The sequence below is a fragment of the Chroicocephalus ridibundus genome, chromosome 4 (genome assembly GCF_963924245.1).
Source record: "Chroicocephalus ridibundus chromosome 4, bChrRid1.1, whole genome shotgun sequence".
NCBI classification, from domain to species: domain Eukaryota; kingdom Metazoa; phylum Chordata; class Aves; order Charadriiformes; family Laridae; genus Chroicocephalus; species Chroicocephalus ridibundus.
Genome location: NC_086287.1, coordinates 74,668,580 through 74,687,256, shown reverse-complemented (window position 1 = coordinate 74,687,256; position 18,677 = coordinate 74,668,580). Strand labels below are relative to the sequence as shown.

The 18,677-nt window shown below is 49.9% G+C and overlaps 1 protein-coding gene across 1 annotated transcript in view; it reads left to right on the top strand.

Annotated features, from left to right (window-relative positions):
• Nucleotides 1-18,677, top strand: part of CFDP1 (craniofacial development protein 1) — a 71,429-nt gene that overhangs the window by 11,983 nt on the left and 40,769 nt on the right. The window contains exon 5 of the mRNA XM_063334194.1: nt 9,720-9,824. Within this exon, the coding sequence (XP_063190264.1) occupies nt 9,720-9,824 (105 nt within the window). The remainder of the gene's footprint in view (nt 1-9,719; nt 9,825-18,677) is intronic.

Below are 18,677 nucleotides of genomic sequence, written 5' to 3'. Positions count from 1 at the left end.
GTCCAACCTGGCCTTAAAAACTTCCAGGGATGGGGCTTCCACCACCTCTCTGGGCAACCTGTTCCAGTGTCTCACCACCCTCATGGTGAAGAACTTCTTCCTAACGTCCAGTCTGAATCGACCCATCTCTAGTTTTAATCCAGTCCCACCATTACCCAGCATCCTAAAAAGTCCCTCACCAGCTTGTACTGTATTGCTTATATACGTGAGAAGGTGGGGGAACATTATCAGAATCTGTCCTGAAGCCCTGTATTTGGAAAGCAGTGCCTTTTTTTTCCAGGTGGATAGCAAGTGATGCACAGCTTCCACCAGATGAAATAGATGGGTGTGCTCAGATTAGATATGGAAGACAATGAACTGAACTAATAGGGGCAGAGGAAGAAATCACTCGTCCTATTTTGATGTGATTTTTGCAATGGCTTTGTCTACAGTAGCAGGGAAGTGTTAGGAAAAGTAAGACAAATTTCAGTAGCCCCTTGAAAAGCTGCTCCGAAGTCTGGCCTCTCTGAGGACTTCGGTTTCGTGTTGATGACCGGTGATGCTAGATGTTCACAGGGTTTTATCCTCAGTCCTCCTTGGCTGAGGATTTCTGGAGAAATGTATTCTAGCCACTTTCCAGTGATAGCCCACTTCCTCAGTGAGGCTTGCACAGTGCAAAAACCTTGGCTTTTAAGATTTTTCCAGAAATTTAATCTGATCAGTAGGAGCCTGGGAATGATGCCTTGGGACCATAAGAGAAATCAAACCACCCAGAATTACATGGAATATCGATGTGACCGTTGTTTAGAGCTGGGAGTCTAAAAAGTGCCTGGTTGCTTTTCTACAAACAAGCACCAAAGTGCTGATCTTGGCAAAACGGGGTGTAGGCAGCAGCCTGTTCCTGTCCTTATGCTGTTGTTATTCTTAGAGGTCAGAGTGTGCCTCGGTTATCCACAGTTTATATTGGCTTTTCCAATTTAAAAAACAGCTATTGATTTTTTTTTCTTTTTTCTTTTTTTTTGCTTAAGCCAGTAAGTGAAAATATGTTACCTTTCAAAAGACGCTTAAGAATGAAAGGGTCTCGGGGGCACGTTTGGATAACCTTTCCTCTGTCTGCATCCATTCCCTGATGCTTCTGTCTGCATCCATTCCCTGATGCTTCAGAATTTCCTTGGGGAATCCTAATGTTGTACAACGCCGATGGGCACGACGGTGGCCCAGAGATGAGGTCATTAAGTGCGAGCAGGAGCTGTGTTGTGTGCTGGTTCACTCGTTAGGCATTTGCCTTCCTCAAAGGCAGCTGCAGAAATTAAAACTTTGTAAACAGTGTGAGAAACCTAGCCAGAACTCTGAGCCAGAGCACTTGCTTCTAAAGTAAATCATGTTACGGTCTGCTTAACGTGCTTTGAGAAGGGGAACGGCCTAACGAAAATCCTGTTGAGGATTTTCATTAGTCGATGTGCAGATGAGGCTTCTGCTTGGATGGGGAAACTAAAGCGCAGAGGGGCTGTGACTTGCAAAGTGTTACACAGTAGTGCCAGCTTTGTCCAGCGCGTTACCTGGCATTCACCGACGTGCTGACTCCTGTCTTCCTCCTTTATCTTACCATGCTTTCGAAAATCCCAAAGTGACTGAGCAGTTGCCCACCTGAAAGGCATCTTACGCTCCTAATACGGTTTTGATGCTTTTAAGGAAATAATTGGTGTGTGCCGGCTTCGTTTGTGCGTTTTGGCTGGTAATCAGTGTGATGGAAAAGGCTCAGCTGGGATCTCCTAAGGTGGGAGGAGTCTCAGAGCATCTCCAAAATGATGGCTTGTCCTCCAGATTAGCTTGGGCAATTCGAGGGCTTTCAAACCTGTGATATCTGGGTGCCCCATCAGCTTTGAGAAGCATGGCCGACTGTTCTCCCATCTTCAGGTTCTTCCAAGTGTTTTCTGCCTGTGTTATGTGTAGTTACTGTGGAAATATTTAAGAAAAAACCCCACCCTTCCCCAGTAGGTAAGGGAGGAGACATTGTTTCTGTACCTGGCTCTCAGACAACTTCCTGACTTTTAAAAATCTGGAAACAGAAGGCGCTTAGTGACCTATTCAGGTCTCACAGGGGCTCTTTTGCTATTCGTTAAGGGGATCTTTTGTCCCTCTGTTCATGCCTTCGTCGCAGGGGCCTCAGATCCAGTCCCAGCGTTTTGCTGCTTGCCATATTTCCCTTGCTTCCAAGCTGCTGCTTCATTCCTGACAGCTCCAGGCTCAGAAAGGGGCTTTTGATGTCTGGTGAGATGCTGGCAGAGCTTGCTTTGCAGCCCTTGGGCCTGGGGTTTCCCCTGTCGGAAAGTGCAGCTTGCGAAATGGATTATTTTTTTTTCTGTAACTAAGAGATTCTGAAGCAGGAGGGTTTCTGTGTTAGCCCGAAGGGAAAGCAAAGCTGTTCTCTGCCTTACTATCTCATTAACACATTACAAACCGAGTCAAGCTCAGCCTGGCCTTTTCCCCATGGGGATGCTTTTCCTTTGTAGCGTGTGCTGGCTCCTGTTGCGATCTGCGCAACCTTTGTGTCCAGTGTTCATAGCTGTTAAGTTCTGAATTTTGAACCCCTGGCTCTTCAGACCTACAATACTCCTTACCTTGGCGGGAGAAGAGTCCTGCAACATGAACACTGCGCTGCTTTGCAGGAGTTGTGGGGCTGCAGGGGTCTGTCTTGCTTTGGGCATACTTGCAAGTCGTGGTTGACAGGGTCAGAGGAATGTCGCACTCACACCATCTGCTCACCTGAGCTGCTCGGCTTCCGGGTGCGTTCCATAATTTGAAGTTAATCCTTTTGGGAGGTACAACTAAAAACGACAGGATGCCTCAAAGACTGAAATGCAAAGCGCTCGTTGGGATTTGGGGCTGGCCAAGGGAACAGTTATCTGAAGAAGCAAGCAGAGACCCGATGTTTGGAGATATTTTAAACTGGGGTGGATAAAGCTCCAGTTAAGGGGAAGGTGAAGCCCTGTGGGTCAGGGACTCCAGGGAGCCGCGTTTGATGTGCTCTACCTATTGCAAGCCCCAGTGGGAGCTCGGTCATTGGAGTGCTACTCCCCTTGGGATTTAGAGACCCTTTTTTGGAAGTAGCAAGCAGAAGCCCCAGAGGGGCCCGACAGCTTGATCAGCATCTTAGGTGGCAGCATTGTCCCTATGTTTTCTTTACATCTGTCACAGAGTCTTTGCCATGCAGGAGATGATGGAAAATTGGTCATTTCCCTCAAGGCTTATGAGGTTAGGACGTGGATGTCAAAAAGTACTTTTTATCCATTATTGATGTTAAAATACCATTCGTCTCTGCTTGTTTTCAGACGAATTGGTTTGAGATGCAGCTTGGGCAAGACTGGTTGGAGAGGAGCAGCACCAGGCAGGCAGCTTGGCCCTCGCCTGCCTCCGGGAGAGCCTCTGATAAGATTTGTTTCTTTTTAAAAACCAGCCAGCAGCTTCTGTGCAGAGAGACAGCCCACAAAATTATCAGTCGCTCCAGCCTGGTCTTGTCTGTGTTGCTTCAGGGAACAGGCTCAGTTTCCCAGGGAACAGCTTCTCCCACCTGGTTTGGGGAATGTTGGTTTTTCTCTGAAAGGGAGAAAACTAATATTTTGCTTTTGAAATTAGAAAAGTGATGGGGAGCTGTCAGTTTTAGCTCTGTTTGCTTTACACCAGGTAATCCAGCATAAAATAAATGCGTACCCAGTGTGCCGGCAGATGTGGCCTGGAGGTTCAGTTGTGTGAGGACTTAATCCTCTGCTGGAAGGCGCTGAACATGTGCGCTCCTGCGGCTTCAGGATCTTGCAGGCTGCAGCATCTGTCTGTGGAAGGCACCCAGAACGTGGCAGCTCAAGCGCACGAGCCCACCGAAAAAATATGCAGACAAAATACTCCTCTTGGCTCAGAAGGCATTTGTTTTTTTTTTACAGACCCCTGTAGTAGATGAGTATTGCTTGCTCCTCAAGTGATCATTCCCGAAGGCTGGAGGACTACTTAATGAGGCTAGACACAGATGGGGAATATTGGAAAAGCGTAATTAGCCTCATTTTCCCCCGCCTTGGTCTGTGATTCCCCAGAGCTAACAACATTAAGATCATGTGGAAAGTTTTATAATTGTGTCAGGTCTAAACTGGGGCAGGTTTCCCAAGTGAGGGCTGTGTGTCCTGAGTCGAGTGGTGAAGAGCTGGCTTTTTTCAGATTCCACTCTCACTCTCCCTTTCTCAGCATGGAGGTCAGGGGAGATGGTACCTTTGTGCTGCTGAGATAAGGGATCTTAACCATCTTCTCAGCCTCAAGTCCCCTTATACCCAAATACCACCACGTGTTTTCTCATCAGGATGTGCACCAGGCATTTTGGTTAGGAGAGTGCAGTTGTGTTGAGCCACCTGGGGGTAAATTGGAAAGATTTTGGCACTTGGGATACATAAGGTTGCTATTACACAGTAGGCTATGGGCAGAAGCCTGCAAGCCTTCTTGATGTGGCTGTTTGTCTTTCCCAGCTTCCCCTGTCCTGCCTCCGAGACCCTTTTCCCGTCCTTGCAAGGATGTGGCTCTGCTGATGAGCTTCCGTAAGGGCTCGCAGGGCACCTCACTGCTGAGCTGGGCACTTCCCTGACGCGCTGCGCCCTTGGCATCCCTCACCCCGCTTCTGTTTCTTGCAAACAGGACTGGATTCAGTGTGCTAGAGCAGAGGCGCCTGACCCTTGCGCTGGGGTGAATCCCGGGGTGTGGGTGATGTGCTGTGCCAAGGGAGCAGGAGTGGGATGATGTGATGGATTGGGCCCTTCCTCTTCCCACCTAGGAACTCTGCACCTGGTGTAAAGACCAGAACGCAGGAGAAAAAACTGGCGTATCAGGCTTACTCTGCCACTGAACCGAAGCACGACAATTCGGTTTTAAGCCCCACAGATTAGCTGGAGCTGTGTGAATGCGGTGCTCGTTTTAGCCTGTATTCCTCCTTCCTTCTAGCTGCGTATGTGGCTGAGGGGACTGCTGGGAGCAGATCAAACCCTTGTTCTTAAATTAGGATGCTGCAGTTCAGTACTGTAAGTTGGTGGAACTGTGGAACAGCTTCTGGGACAGCCCATGACAGCACGTGGGTTGTCTTCCTGTGGCTTGGTACCCAGTGTACCTAACTGGGGCCTCTTCCCTGCACACGGGCTGCAGTTGGTAAATGTAAAGGGAAGGGTGAGAAGTTCTTCAGTGGAAGATGGAAGTAATGTACTCGCAGCTGGGCACCAAAATGGAAGAATGCCAAGTACCAGTATAGGTTAGGGGCGGACATGCTGGGAAGCAGCTCTGCGGAGAAGGACCTGGGGGTCCTAGTAGACAGCAAATTATCCATGAACCAGCAGTGTGCCCTTGTCGCCAAGAAGGCCAATGGCATCCTGGGCTGCATAGGGAAGACTGTGGCCAGTAGATCGAGGGAGGTCATTCTCCCCCTCTACGCTGCACTGGTGAGGCCACAACTGGAGTATTTTGTCCAGTTTTGGGCTCCCCAGTTCAAGAGGGACAGGGAACTACTGGAGCGAGTCCAGCGAAGGGCAACCGAGATGACTATGGGACTGGAGCACCTCCCTTATGAGGAAAGGCTGAGAGAGCTGGGACTCTTTAGCCTGGAGAAGAGAAGGTTGAGGGGGGACCTGATTAATGTTTACAAGTATCTAAAGGGTGGGTTTAAGGAGGATGGAGCCAGGCTCTTTTCAGTGGTTCCCACTGACAGGACAAGGGGCAACGGGCACAAGCTAGAACATAGGAAGTTCCGTTCAAATACACGGAAAAACTTCTTTACGGTGAGGGTGACAGAGCACTGGAACAGGCTGCCCAGGGAGGTTGTGGAGTCCCCTTCTCTGGAGATTTTCAAGACCCGCCTGGATGCAGCCCTGAGGGATGTGCTTTAGGCAATCCTGCTCTAGCAGGGGAGTTGGACTAGATGATCTCTAGAGGTCCCTTCCAACTCTGAAGATTCCGTGATTCCGTGAAAACAGCAGGCGAGGTGGATAAATGCTTGGGTACCACTTTGAGCTTTGTTCAGAGATGAAGGGTCCTAAGGAGGACACCTGTAAGTATTAGAGGCACTTAGTGATCTAGTTTCTAGTGTATTTGCCTTATAATAACTTTTAAATATAGAAGACCTTTCTATTTCACAGTTGCACCTTGTACAGTAGCATCATCTGTGCTACCAGGCTCCAGCACGGTTCAAAAAATTAATAACTGTTCTGCGTTTTGAAAGTCTTATTATGCAATTTAATAGCATAGCAGTATAATGAAATCTTTACGGGAAAGTGATGAGAGCGAGTGGTTTTGTGTGTGATTACAGGGTCTGCAAGTGGGCGAGACACTAGCTACTTGTTTTACTGCTGACAATATACTTATTTTCTTGTTTATTCCTGGATTACAATGTGTGAATAGCATCCCAGTAAACAGTCAGGCAAATAGTTATTTATCAAGTATTTAAAAGTGAAAGGTCTTGTAATTTTCCTTAGTAATGACTGTGATTTCTTCCAGCTGGATTAATGGCTCCCATTTCTCCCCATGGAGAACAAGAAATGTTTTGGTTTCTACATGGAGAGTTATTGTCTCCCATAATAATGCAGACCGGAGGATTTTTTTTTTTTTCCTTCCTGGCCTGGGATCTGGGAAAGGTTGAAATGTGCACAACCTGAATTAATACCTTGTAAAGCCCTTTAATATTCTTTCTTTTGTCATTCTTGGTGGAGTGGTGCAGAAGCCGCTGCTGGCATCGGCCCAGCGGCAGCCTGCCTCAGAGCTGCTTTTGTTTCAGTTTATGAGGCAATCAGTGGGTCTTGTGATGGAATCGCCTTGAAAGGTCACTTTTAATTACATTTCTGACGCATTCCTCTGTTCCCAGCTGGGCAGTCCTGGTGGAACAGGTTGCCCGCAGCTTTGCATCTCAGTTTCTACAGCGGACAATTTCAAAAATACATGCTAGAGCAGCTGCTGGCGGGCCAGAGGGGGAGAAAAAAATTGAGCAAAGTGTTCTATTCTGTGCCCAGCCGCAGAGGAAGCAAGTATCGAAGCCTGAGTAATCCCTCAGTAGCAACCCGTCTCGTGCTCTTGGATAGTAAAGTGATTTCTTTGCTGCGGAAGTGTCTGTCATCAAAGGGCCATGCCAGACCCTCCCTGCGCATCACGTTGAGGGGCCTCAGCAGGTGGAGGATCCTCCTTTCTCACCCTTTCTGGCTTTGACCATCTTCCTGCTCCGAGAGCTGTGGCTTGTAGAGCTGCGGCTTGAAGAGCTGCTCCAACCAACGGCGTGCTGACTCTGTAGGTTACTCTTGCAGGTTGGCAAGTTTTTCGTGTGCATCTTAGCTTCATGCCTGCCTTTTACCTCAACTGGTGGGACGGACGTCAGTCAGTTTTGTCTCTGGCTTAGAGAAGACTGAAGGTACTCCTGAGGTCAAGACCAAGGGGCCCGACACTTAGATCCAAGCTCTGCCACAGACTTTGAAGACCTGCTCCCCGTTGTGTGTGTCCAAATCCTCTAAGCTATTTAATTGCCGGATTCCTGTTAGTTTGTGGGAGCTGAGCTGGGCTGTCATCTCTTAGCCCAAAAGCGCAGTTAACGGCGAGGCGTGCTTTCTGTGACCTCGGCTTCCTTTCCCTGCCTCCTCTTGGTCCTTTACTCTTCAAGTCCCAGAAACCTGCTGAGACCTAGCTCAGGAGCAGGTCCCATGGCTGCATCAAGGCTAGCGTAGAGGGTTTTATTTCCAGGCCATGTAGTTACTACGCTACGCCTCTGAAATTCCTGCGTGCTTGGGCTCAGCCTGCTGTTTCTCACGGCGGCTCCTGCGCTTCCTGCACGCCGGGGGTGGGCCCTGATGGTACAAGAGGGCAGGGGGGTGACAAGAGGAGGGGGACCGTGCCGGGAGCCCACGCTGCAGAGTACATGCGAAACGGTGCTGCTCCCCAGCTGGGCAGGGGACGGAGCCAGCCCCTTGGATGCTGCGCTTAATACAATCCCCCAGCCTATTTATTTTTAATCCGAACCCGGCACTGGTGGCTGGGGGGGCTCTGTGGGGAGTTCTGCCTAGTTGCTGCATGAAGATACTGAGTTTATTCTGCCGAAGGAAATTGGTGGACGTAGAGTAACCTTCGGGGTATGACTGCTGCCTGGCGTGACTGTCCTTGCCGAGGGCTGTGACTGGGTGGTGTGTTTGGGGCGTCCTAACTTGTGACAGTGCTGTACCCAGGCTTTTGTTCCCTCCTGAACTGCTTTTTCCCACCCCACCCCTTTCCAATCTGATCAGCAAACACTTCTAAATATTCATAACGTGGGATTTGTCTATCCGCGTGACTGCTGCCGGTTTGAAAGGCATGTGACAGTGCAGGGGGGCGAAACAGGGTTAATCTCCTCCTGCACTGGCAGAACAAGGCTGAGCAGGAGGTGTACAGCACAAGAATGTATTCTTATTTCTGAACGTGCCTTTTCCACTGTGTTTGCAGTCTGGGGCGATTGAGGAAGAACAGTTTCTCTTCCCTAACAGCTTCTTCAGACGCTGATTCGCTCTCAGGACAGGGACGCGTGTGCACTAGTTGCGTGCAAGTGGGATTTAGGGGCATCAGTGCCTCCAGGCTTCGCAAATAACTCCACAGCGCTTTCCTCGCTGCCAACCCAGCAGTAACCCAGCGAGGTTTGCAGGTCCTTGGCTTTCTCTGCGTCCATCACCCAGTTTCCACACGGAAGTGGGTGGGCAGGAGGCAAACAGTGATTAGCCTGATTTGTAACCGCGGCAGATCCTCTGAGCAATGAGGTTTTCAGCCTCTCGTCGGCACATGCTCTACACCAGGGACGAGCCTGACCCACCCTTGCCGGCAGCAGATGCACCCAGAGCCCACGGAGCTGCAGGGCCCCAGAGATGCTCGCAGCCTTGTGCTCCAAGGGAGCAAAATTGTTAGCTTGGCAAAGGGGGGCACCTCATTAAGAGCTACTGAGAGTGTGAAAAGCGTGTTGCTGGAGGCAGGTCATTGTAAATGGGGGCTAAAGTAGCTGGGGCTTTCTAACAATTAATTATTGAGTGGTTTTCTAGAGATTCTTTCTCATGTTTGTAATTCATTCCCTGCTGTAGATGCCGTATTGACTTAAAATTTTTTTGAAGTTCAATATTTTGCGCCCTCGGGGCCTCAAACAAAAATTAACATGAAAATGAGAGCAAATCTCTGCGTTCTGCCTCGTCAGAGCCTTCTCTCCCATTCCCCGTCCCCTCAGCCACTTTCCGTGCTCTGGTTTGGGTTGCAGATGTTGCCAAGCCCGGGTGCCGTGGGCTGTGAGACGTGGGCGGCAGAACAGCTGTGGCAGAAGAGCTGCCTCACTGACCAACAAATGAGGAAATCAAGAGCCCAATTAAGAGCCTGGAATTGCCCCCAGTGACCTGAGCAGAGCATTCAGTAGCTGCTAGTGAGACAGGCCTGTTTGAATGAATAAGCATTCCTGTTCGTTTGAAGAAAAAGAAAAAAAACAACCCTCCTCCCCCAGCTCTAATTAGCTACTCTTTTCCTTTTTTCTGCCATGAATATAGAGGGTTTGTCACTGGAATGAAATCTTAACAAGATGCATGTTCTTGAGCTTGCAGCTGATGGAGGTGGTCCCTGGGCAGGTGGTGTGGGGAACTCCTCTACCTGTTTTCTGCGTTTCCTTGCTGGATCTTTGGTTTTGCTGTTGTGAGTATGGCTCTTCCTTACCCTCTGGTTTATCTTTTTTCCTCCACCAGAGTGACTAAAGAAGTGGACTCAACCTCAAAAGAAGCTAAATCTTTTCTGAAGCAGCAAGAAAAATGGCAGGCAGCAGCTCCAGCTGCTTTTCCGACAGTCTCTGGGTGAGTATGTGGTTTCTTTACGCAGGTATGGACCCTTAGTGAGAAAGACAGCGCTCAAGTCTACATAGGCTCTGTGGTATTTAAGCTAATGGGTGTTTGTTTTCCGCAGGATTTCAGCGGGAGCAAGACTAGGCCTGGAAGGTGTGTTAATGTGGGGGGCGGGGCGGAAGCGGGAGAAGCAACCCATGGGTCCCAGTGACTCACTTCATATGTTCAGGCTCGAATTTCTCAATCCTCGTAAATCATTCATCCTAGTGAGGAAATACTGTTTTGAATGTCTTGAGCGGCCTGATGAAACTGCAGGTAGCCAAGGAACATGCCTGAGACTGCCTGCAGTCCCTTTGAAAGGTGCTTCTCTGGACCATAAAAAGCCACGACAGGCTGGGCTGTGGCTTCTTTGGGGGAGCATTTGAATGAGAGATGCTTTTGCCTCTTTGATGTCTTCTAATATGAATTCGATGTGGATTTGTCACTTTCCGTTCAAGCTCTAACACCTAATTCTGAGATTATCATAATGTTTGTCAAAGGTGCAAAGAGGTCAGGTCCCCTGTGCATCTGACATGCCACTCTGCGGCTCCTGATGAGCTTGGGAGATCACCCGCTCCGCCGGAACAGAGGAGATGCTTCTGTGTTCCAACAATGATTTTTATTTAAGTCAGTCATTTGCATTTATATTTGGAAGACATAAGCTGCGTACGATTTGGTCACATAGAAACGAGACCCATCAAATAAATACATTGTCCTTCCCATCTGCTGAAGAGCGATTCTCCAGTGCGAGTTGAGGCTGCCTTTCCCCGAGATAGGCTGTTATTCAGTTGCTGCAGCTGAATTGTCACTCATTTTTTTTCCAGCTAAGTGTTGCAGAGCTTGTAGTTAGCTCAGGGTAGTGAAAGCACAGTATGCGTGTGTGTGACTCTTGACAGCTGCCGTTCCCTGAGATGAATGAATGCATAGACGAGCGTAGTCTTGTTGCTGTTGTTCACGCCGCACAAGGGTTCGTCCCTGCAGAGGTCATTAATTGTAACCCAAGTGTTGTGTATGGGGTTTTCTGCTGGAAGAACTTGCCTTGAGTCGGACTGGCATCCTGTCTTCAACTTGGGCAGCCACAGAGGTGGTTCAGGTGGCAGCTGAAGTTAGGGAAGCTCCTTGTCATGCGGACTGCTGGTGGTCTTGGGTCTTCAGACCTGCCTTCCAGTTCCCCCAGCAAACACGCTGCTGCTCTGAGTGCAGGCAGGTTTGGTGGCTCACTGGGGGAGCCCCATGGGCTGCTCCCCCTCCTGCTCTGCTGGCATCTGTGTTTCCTCCTCTATCAACTGGCCCGGGGAGGAGGTGGGTGGCCAGTGTGCCTGCACAGCCTAGTCATTACCGAGGTGATGGCTGCTTGTGCTGGAGCTCTGCTCGCTCAGGAGAAATAGCCGGAGCCCAGTTTGAGTTAACGCTGCAGACACTTGAAGTGAAGGATCCGCATCAAATGTGGAAAAAATGGAATAAAAATCAATATAAGAAATAATGAGTTCAAGGACTCCTTTAACTTTCCTCCGGTGCAATTATTTTGGAAGCAGCTTAATTAGGTCATCCTTCAGCTTGCTGATGTGTGATGTCCTACTGGCAGTTGCTTGCCCAGAAAACGAGATGGCCTGGCTGTGGGGAAGGGAGGGGAAAAATACCCTGGGCTTGTATGGCTTGCCTTCTTTCAGAGCAGCAAATGCTGATGCAGTGCAGCCCCGTGTGCCTTCCCTTTCGCAACCTGCTGCAGAATATCCTGGGTTTGTGCAGTGATACGGCGGCAGCGGTTATTTTGATCCACGTATGGAGCTGCCCAGCGCTCTTGAGAGTTTACCAGGAGACTGTCTGGGGCAGCCTGGCCAGCGTGTGCCCCCTGGTCTGCGAGCGCTCCAGGGAGTCTTCTACCTTGGGATAGCATCTGAGACTGATCCCTGAGATTGCCTTTGGGCTTAGGAGGGTGCTTCCAGCTGGGAAGTCAGCCAGGGTATTTTCAGGTGAGAAAATTACTAGCAGGCTTGCAGTGTTCCTTCAAGCCAGAGGCGAGTCCCTTATGTTAAGAAAATTACAAAGGTCAGGTTTTAGACTTGGAGCCAAGCTATTGTCCAAGCCCTGCTCCCCTGGAGCAGAGAGCCACAAGCCTCGGTGACGTGCCAGAGCAGCACCTGGGGACCGACGGAGCCCTGCATAGCCTGATGGTTCTTTGCTGGTGCCCTTTGGCTACTTAAAGTTTTGCAGGAGAGGGTGCGTTTCTCCCTTGTGCGTTAGAGGAGAGCCCTGCTCTGGGTCGGTATCACTGGAAGGCACCGAAAAAACATGTGCTTTGGGATCCTGGATGTAGATGTGCCTGTGGACACCCGCTGGGCTGTGAGCCATTGTTAGCCCCCAGGAGCTTTGTCAGCTATTTCAAAAAAAAAAAAAAAAAAAAAAAAAGCCTTGCCCTGTGTGTAGGGAATTCAAGCAGCTAAGAGTGGCCTCTCCATCTGGCTTTTCTTTCTTCACCTTGCAAGCAGCTCGCATTATTTCTGGATGCAGCCAGCCTACCCTGCATTTATTTAATTTCCCTTCTCTAAACAGACAGAAGTAATCCAGGAAAGCAGCGGTCACAAAACCAAACATCCGGTTCCCCATCTCCACGTTACGAACCCTTGCAGCCTAACTGGTCCAGGGGAAGGGATGTTTGGGGCTGAAAGTGCATTTCCTGAATGTGTTTAACATCCATACCGGATGTGCTATAAAAAGCTAGATTTGTGCTTGTGAGGGACATGGGGGTGGTTGGAGAATAACTTAAACACTTGGCTGTAATTAAAGCCATGAGTACAAAACAACCCACCCAGTTCTCTCAGCAGGGTTTGCTAGAAAGGTCAGAAGCCCTTGGTTCCCAGGGATGTGATGGTTTCCCAGCCTTCCCATTATTCCCACCGTGTCCTCCCGTGACGCCCAGCTAGGCAGCGGTCTGTCAGCAGTGGGTATCGGTTGGTTGGAGGGGTTTGGGGCTGGTTCTCTCTTCCAGCAATGTTTCCGTAGTGCTCTTAGGTTGTGTTAGGCTCTCACAGATGCTGTCAGAGGTCTCGGATGTGATGAGGGGATCCACCGATCTCTTCTAATTTGCTATCACAAAAACCGGGTGGAAGGCTCCCGGTATTCAAAAAAAGCCTTCCACCCACGCTGCTACACCTTCTCACCTGCCTATGTGTTTTAGGGCCTGTTTCCCATCCTTACCACCCCTCCTGGGCCTTTTGGGGGCAGCAAGAGCAGCTCCTGGCTGTAAGTACGTGACCTAATGGAGGGGTCAGTCAGCTCTGTGGGCATCCCCAGAGCTCTTATTGCTGCTTGCTGCCCTCTCCCCCCGGGCCAGGCGGGGACCCACGAGCTGGCTCCATCATCCTCTGCGCTAGTAATCCTATTTTGCAACACCATTTCATATTCAGAGGATGTTAAAGCAAATGAAATCCTCCGCGCAGCTTACTGCAGAATGACTGTGTGCGTGTACTCGTGCACGTGTGCCTTGAGACGCAGTGGCCAGGGGTTGGGGGGGGTTGAGCTACAGGCTGGGAAATACCTACACAGACCCATGCTCTTCGGCGTGAGCGGCTCCCATCCGCCCGTCGGTCCCTGCTGCTTGTCAAAGTGTTTCTGTGGCAGTCCTGAAAACTCAAAAAACCCACATAGTTGGTGGATCTTTTTTGAGATTCTCCTCTAGGCAGCTGTTTCTACACGGCCTGAACAGGAGCCAGGAAGAAAAAGGGAGGTTTTTCACTGGCTTTGTTCTTGCCTTTGCTTATTACCAAAACCATTTGTAATTAAACCTGGACTTGCTCACTCAGCCCAGCTGTTGCTTTTCTGTTTGATCCTGCCTGAAATTGCAGCGGTGGATGTGTGACCTCCTAGGCCTTTTCATGCCTCGTAGGCTGGTATAAACACAGGGTAAAATCTGCCTTTGAAGCAAGTGGGCACCGCTCCCACGGAGCTCAGGAGCTGCGGTGCTTGCCGACCCCGGGGCTGAGTTTGGTCCGTGAGGGTTTGGACCTCAGTGCAAGACCCAGCAGGATGAGGCACTGCGAGAAAGCTCCGACCCAGAGACATATACATGCCCTAAACAAAGCAAGCAAGATGAAATCTAGCCTGTTCATCATGGCTGCTTTCCTCCCCTCGTAGAGCAGCTCATGTGGACTGACCATTACATGGTGTGAAAAGCTTCAGGGCTTTGTTTTTAGAAGTCATTTATTCTGCTGCATGCTGGCATTGGAGTAGAGGGACTCCAGCCCGAAGGCATCTGTCCATGGCTTCTCTCCAGCCTTCAACGTGCAGGAGGAGGAATGGTGGGAGGCCATGGATGGTGGGAGAACCTTCAGCCTGTTTGCAGCCTCCTGACCCGTTACTGCGATTTCAAAGCTAACCTTCCCCTCAGGCCTAGGAGCTGCTTTGCATCCAAAGCTTTTCTCTTGTGAAAGGTGCTCGTTCTGCGGGAGTTGGCTGGAGCTAACTGGATCCCTTTGCTGTCATGACCAACACCGGTTACTTGAGATCTTAAGTGGACGCTGGTGAAATGGGCACAAGCTCTCAGCTTCTTTAAACCTCAGATGATCTAGAGCAAGAGCTGCAGCACTCGCATGCCTCTAGGGAGCAATTTCATTTCACAGCAAGCCCATGGGCTTTTTTCCTTCAGAAAGCAGGAATTTACAGTCCAGTTTGAGCTCAGCATGAGCTGCGAGCGGTTATTTAGCTAAAACTCTTGCACATCTTGCTTGCATGGGCTCAACGAGGATGCAAATCAAGTAACCAAGACCTTTGAGGGGGCTGGAGGTGGTGTTTTTTTCAGGAGTCACTCAAGCAATTGAATAGCTCTGTTCTTGTTAGTGATTTCAGGGCTCCTCAGCTTTCTCTTGCGCTTCCCTTCCTGCGCTCCAGAGAGTGCTGTTCTCCCAGGCGGAGAGATGCGGCCCTTGGCACCACAGCCGAACCTCTGGGGGCGAGTAGTACACGACATGTTTTTCTGTGCACAAGATGAACCAGCCAGGGGCAACAGCCGTGTGCCCTAGAGCTAGTTTTACTTCTTTCCTATTCGTACACCTTGGTTGTGAAAGATTAAACGTGGTGGTGGCTGTTCCAAGCATGTAATTTCTCTTCAGGTCTTAGATCCTTTGTTGGTTTTATTTTTGTTTTAATTATTCATTGTTAGTGTCTGTCTACTGGCTTATGCGTATCCACTCCTTGAATCCACGTCGTAATGAGGCTGGGTGATTTTTTGGAGTATCTTGGGTTTATTTGCTAGGTGGACTGAAATTAATTACCCGACGGGGATCAGTGTGGAAAGGTGTTTGTAAGCGCGGGGAAGGGGGTGGTTTGTCACTAGGGAAAATGATGGTTGGTTCAGTATTGAAGAGACGGGTTTCCATCAGCCGTAGTAAATAAGATGCTGATTGTAAAGCATTCCAAACAACCTTATCCTCCGAACATCTGCCTCCCCTCCTGAAGTCAGCATGGACCAAGGCTTCCAGCATCACACGAGATCAGAGCCTGCAGCGCAGAGGATGCCCATCTCCGGCTGGCGCAGGTTTGGTGGCAGCAAGGGCACCGGTGTGGGCTTTGCAGCCCTGCTGAGAAGCAAAGTAAGTCTTTGCCCGTTCTCTGAACACTTCTTGCTCTTGAGCTTATGTTAGGCCTTTTCCGATAAGAAAGAGAGCTCTGAGTGTGGGAAGTTCCGTACCCACTCTCCCAGACTCAAAGCAGAACGTGCACTAAACATCCTTCTTTTAAACTAGTCTCTTAGGAGCAATCCTTTCTTGTTCTCAGGCTAAATGAGTCAACGCCTTCTACCCCAGCCTCTATGTTGCAATAGAAATGAATGAGATTTTTTAGCTTCGTTCCGCTCTTTCCTGCGGCCATGCTAGCAAGCGTGTGGTTGCTTTTGCTTGGGGCAGTGGCATCTTATTGGAAAGAAGTTTAGCAGTGCTCGTATGGCTCCGTGCCTTGCTTCAGTCCTCTGTCTTGATGTGGCTAAGCTGGATCCCCAGGCCGGACTAACTGGGATCAGCTGTTTCTTTTTCTAGTCTCGTTGGAGGTTCAGCAGAATGGAATCTCAGCTATTTGAGGACTTATACTCTCTAAAGCATCTGTCTTATAAAATACAAACAACCCCCCACCAGTCTGGGGCCTTTGATAATTCCCCAATGAAAGTCGTGGGGCAGTTTTCCCTCAGGGCAGCACAGGTTTTATGAGGCTTATTTTCATTTGCTTTCATCTCTTAGATCATGAGCATTTCTCTTTCTCCCTCTGTGAAAATGATTGAGGAAATTAACTGCTAATGGGGAACGAAGCCAGCTGTATTTTTATTCCAGACCCCTTGCAAGGTTGCGAAGGGAAGCCCCTGTATCTTCCCATGTTAGACTCGGTCTGTTTGGAGTGAGAGGGGCAGCCTTTTTTTTTTTTTACGGTGAAAGCCTGGGATTGGAGGTGGATGCTGAGAGCTCCTCTTCCCAGCTGTGCCACGGCTTGGGGATGTGTCTACCAAGGAGATTGTTTCCACTCCTGCCTTATTTTGCTTTTATAGTGCCTCCTTGCATATTAACTGAGCTGCACCGTGTCCCTTGAGTGTCTCCCCCATACTAGATGTTTGTGTTACATCGTCTTGCTTTCCCACACTCGCGTTCCTCCCTTTTTCTCACGTCAAGGAACAAGTTCAGCCGAATCATCCTTCAGAAAATATGAACCAGCTAAGTAAGGCTGGAGTGGCAGTCGGAGCCGAGCGATGCTCCCTGCTTTCAGGCAGCCTGGTTGCCCCAGGCTTTTCATACTAGTGGCTTCATTCATGGAAAATCACATACTGGTGGCCTCATTCATGGAAAAATCAGCACACCAATATTTTCCAGCCCATTTGTGAGCCAAAACTTTGATCTGCTCGCTAGGTTGTCAGCCTCGTGCAGGACCAGGCTTAGAAAACCGGCATGCCCAGGCTGGCTGGCTTGATGTCAAGCAATTAGGGTTAGTTACCAACTGAAATGCCGGCTTTCCCCCTTCCTGTCTCAAAGGAGATGTTGGTGCGACTCCGAGCTCTCAGAGGGTGCGTGGTCTTCCTCCAGAACTCCAGCCTCTTTGATGGCAGCAGTCGCCGCAACCGTTCTTTTGTTCGTTTCCAGAAAAAAGCTCCAGAGAGGCTGAGCAAGTGTCTGCCCCGGCCGTGGGGATTTCCCTCTGCTGGTTCCTGGCCGTGAGGATGGTTAGCATGGCTGGAGTTCACTTCAGAGTCCCTGACTTCTTGCACTCCCCTTACTTATTCCTGCCCCAAACCCTGAGCCTCGGGTGAACTGGTGCGCAGGCTGAGCTGAAAGGGCACCTTAAGCAAGCACCAGACTGTCTCAAGCTCTCCAGGGTGCTCTAATCCGGTCTGCCAAGCCATGGAGTACTTTATTTCCCTATCCAAGGAGTTTCAAAGCCTTCCTGAAGCGTTGGGTTGCAGCCCAAGTCGGCTTTGCCCCGCAGCCCTTGCCATTGCGCTCTTCAGAGCGAGCAGGGTCCTCGGGGCGGTCGCTGTGCCCGGGGACCCTCTGCGGAGGCAGATAACTGGTGTTGCGTTGGCAGCAGCCGCGCAGACGTCCCTCCGGGTGTGGGAGGACGTGTGCGAGATGCTCTTGTACCCACTGAGGCAGGGAGTGGAGGGAAGTGATTTATTTGAAGTTTCTATTGGAGACGGTTGTTTTTTTTTCTGGGGATCTCAGGGGCAGAGGCATTTTGTCCCCTCTGTTCTCATAGTGTCTACTGTTGATTATCAGCAAATAATCCTGGATAGATGAGTCTGATCTGACCTTGCGCGGTAGCTTTTCATACTCTTTTAGGAGCTCGTACTTCAGCGCTGTTGCTATAAGCCTCCAGGCAGCCAGTGGACAATACAGATGCCTGTTCATCGCCGGACTGCCTGGCTTGAGAACAATGATGGCATTTCTTGAAGTAACAAGTCCTGGGCATGTGCAGGGTTGGATTGTAGCACTATTATATTTTTTTTTTCAATTTTTTTTTTTTTTCCCTTTAAGCTGCAGGCTTGAGAGCAGCAGGCCGGGTTGCAGCACCCACAACTGCAAGCACAGGGGAAACTTGCACCTCTTGGAAAATACTCACCCAGAGAAAGCAAATGGCAGTTGTTTAGGTGCTTGCCTGTTTTGCCTTGCAGTTGAGCGTGTGTATGCTTTGCGTCACCGGTGTGTGCATGCTGTGAGGAGGTCAGTTGAGATGCTCGCTTGGCAGCGAGGAGGGGGTTAAAGCCAACCCGCAAAGGCTGGCTGATTGCAGCTCATGGCTTTCATAATGCAAAGCCGGTGGGAATTCAGCCGAAGGCTTCATCTCCCCCTACCCCCCTTCCCCGTAACCTTCCCCAATCGCCTGGAGCTGCGTCCCTGCCAGCACGGGGAAGCTCTGCAAAAAAAACAGCAGAGGCGTAAGCGCGTGAAAGATGAGATTATTAAACTTTCTTGGGAGAGAGCTGAAAGACTCATTTTCCAGCGTGGTCGTGCTGTTTCCTTGCACGATGGCTGGTATGCAGCACGCCTGCCTCTTCATCTGTGACCTGCAGATTTCTCATTGCAGGACGGCTGAGGAAGCAGCTGGTACATGCGATATCTCTAACTCTCTGGAGACCGGTATGTGGGGACGTCCTTGGCTTTGCCGTAGGCTCTGGATGATGCACAGCAAAGGCCAGAAAAATATGAAGGTGGTTGAGCAGTGGTTTGTGCAGCACCCGGCACGCTGAGCTGTGCTGCAGCCTGCGATATACACCCTGCTGCCAGGGTCTCCTTCTCACGAATAATGCACATTTTGCATTAGGGAAGTGCTAAACGGACGGTGCAGCCCAAGGCC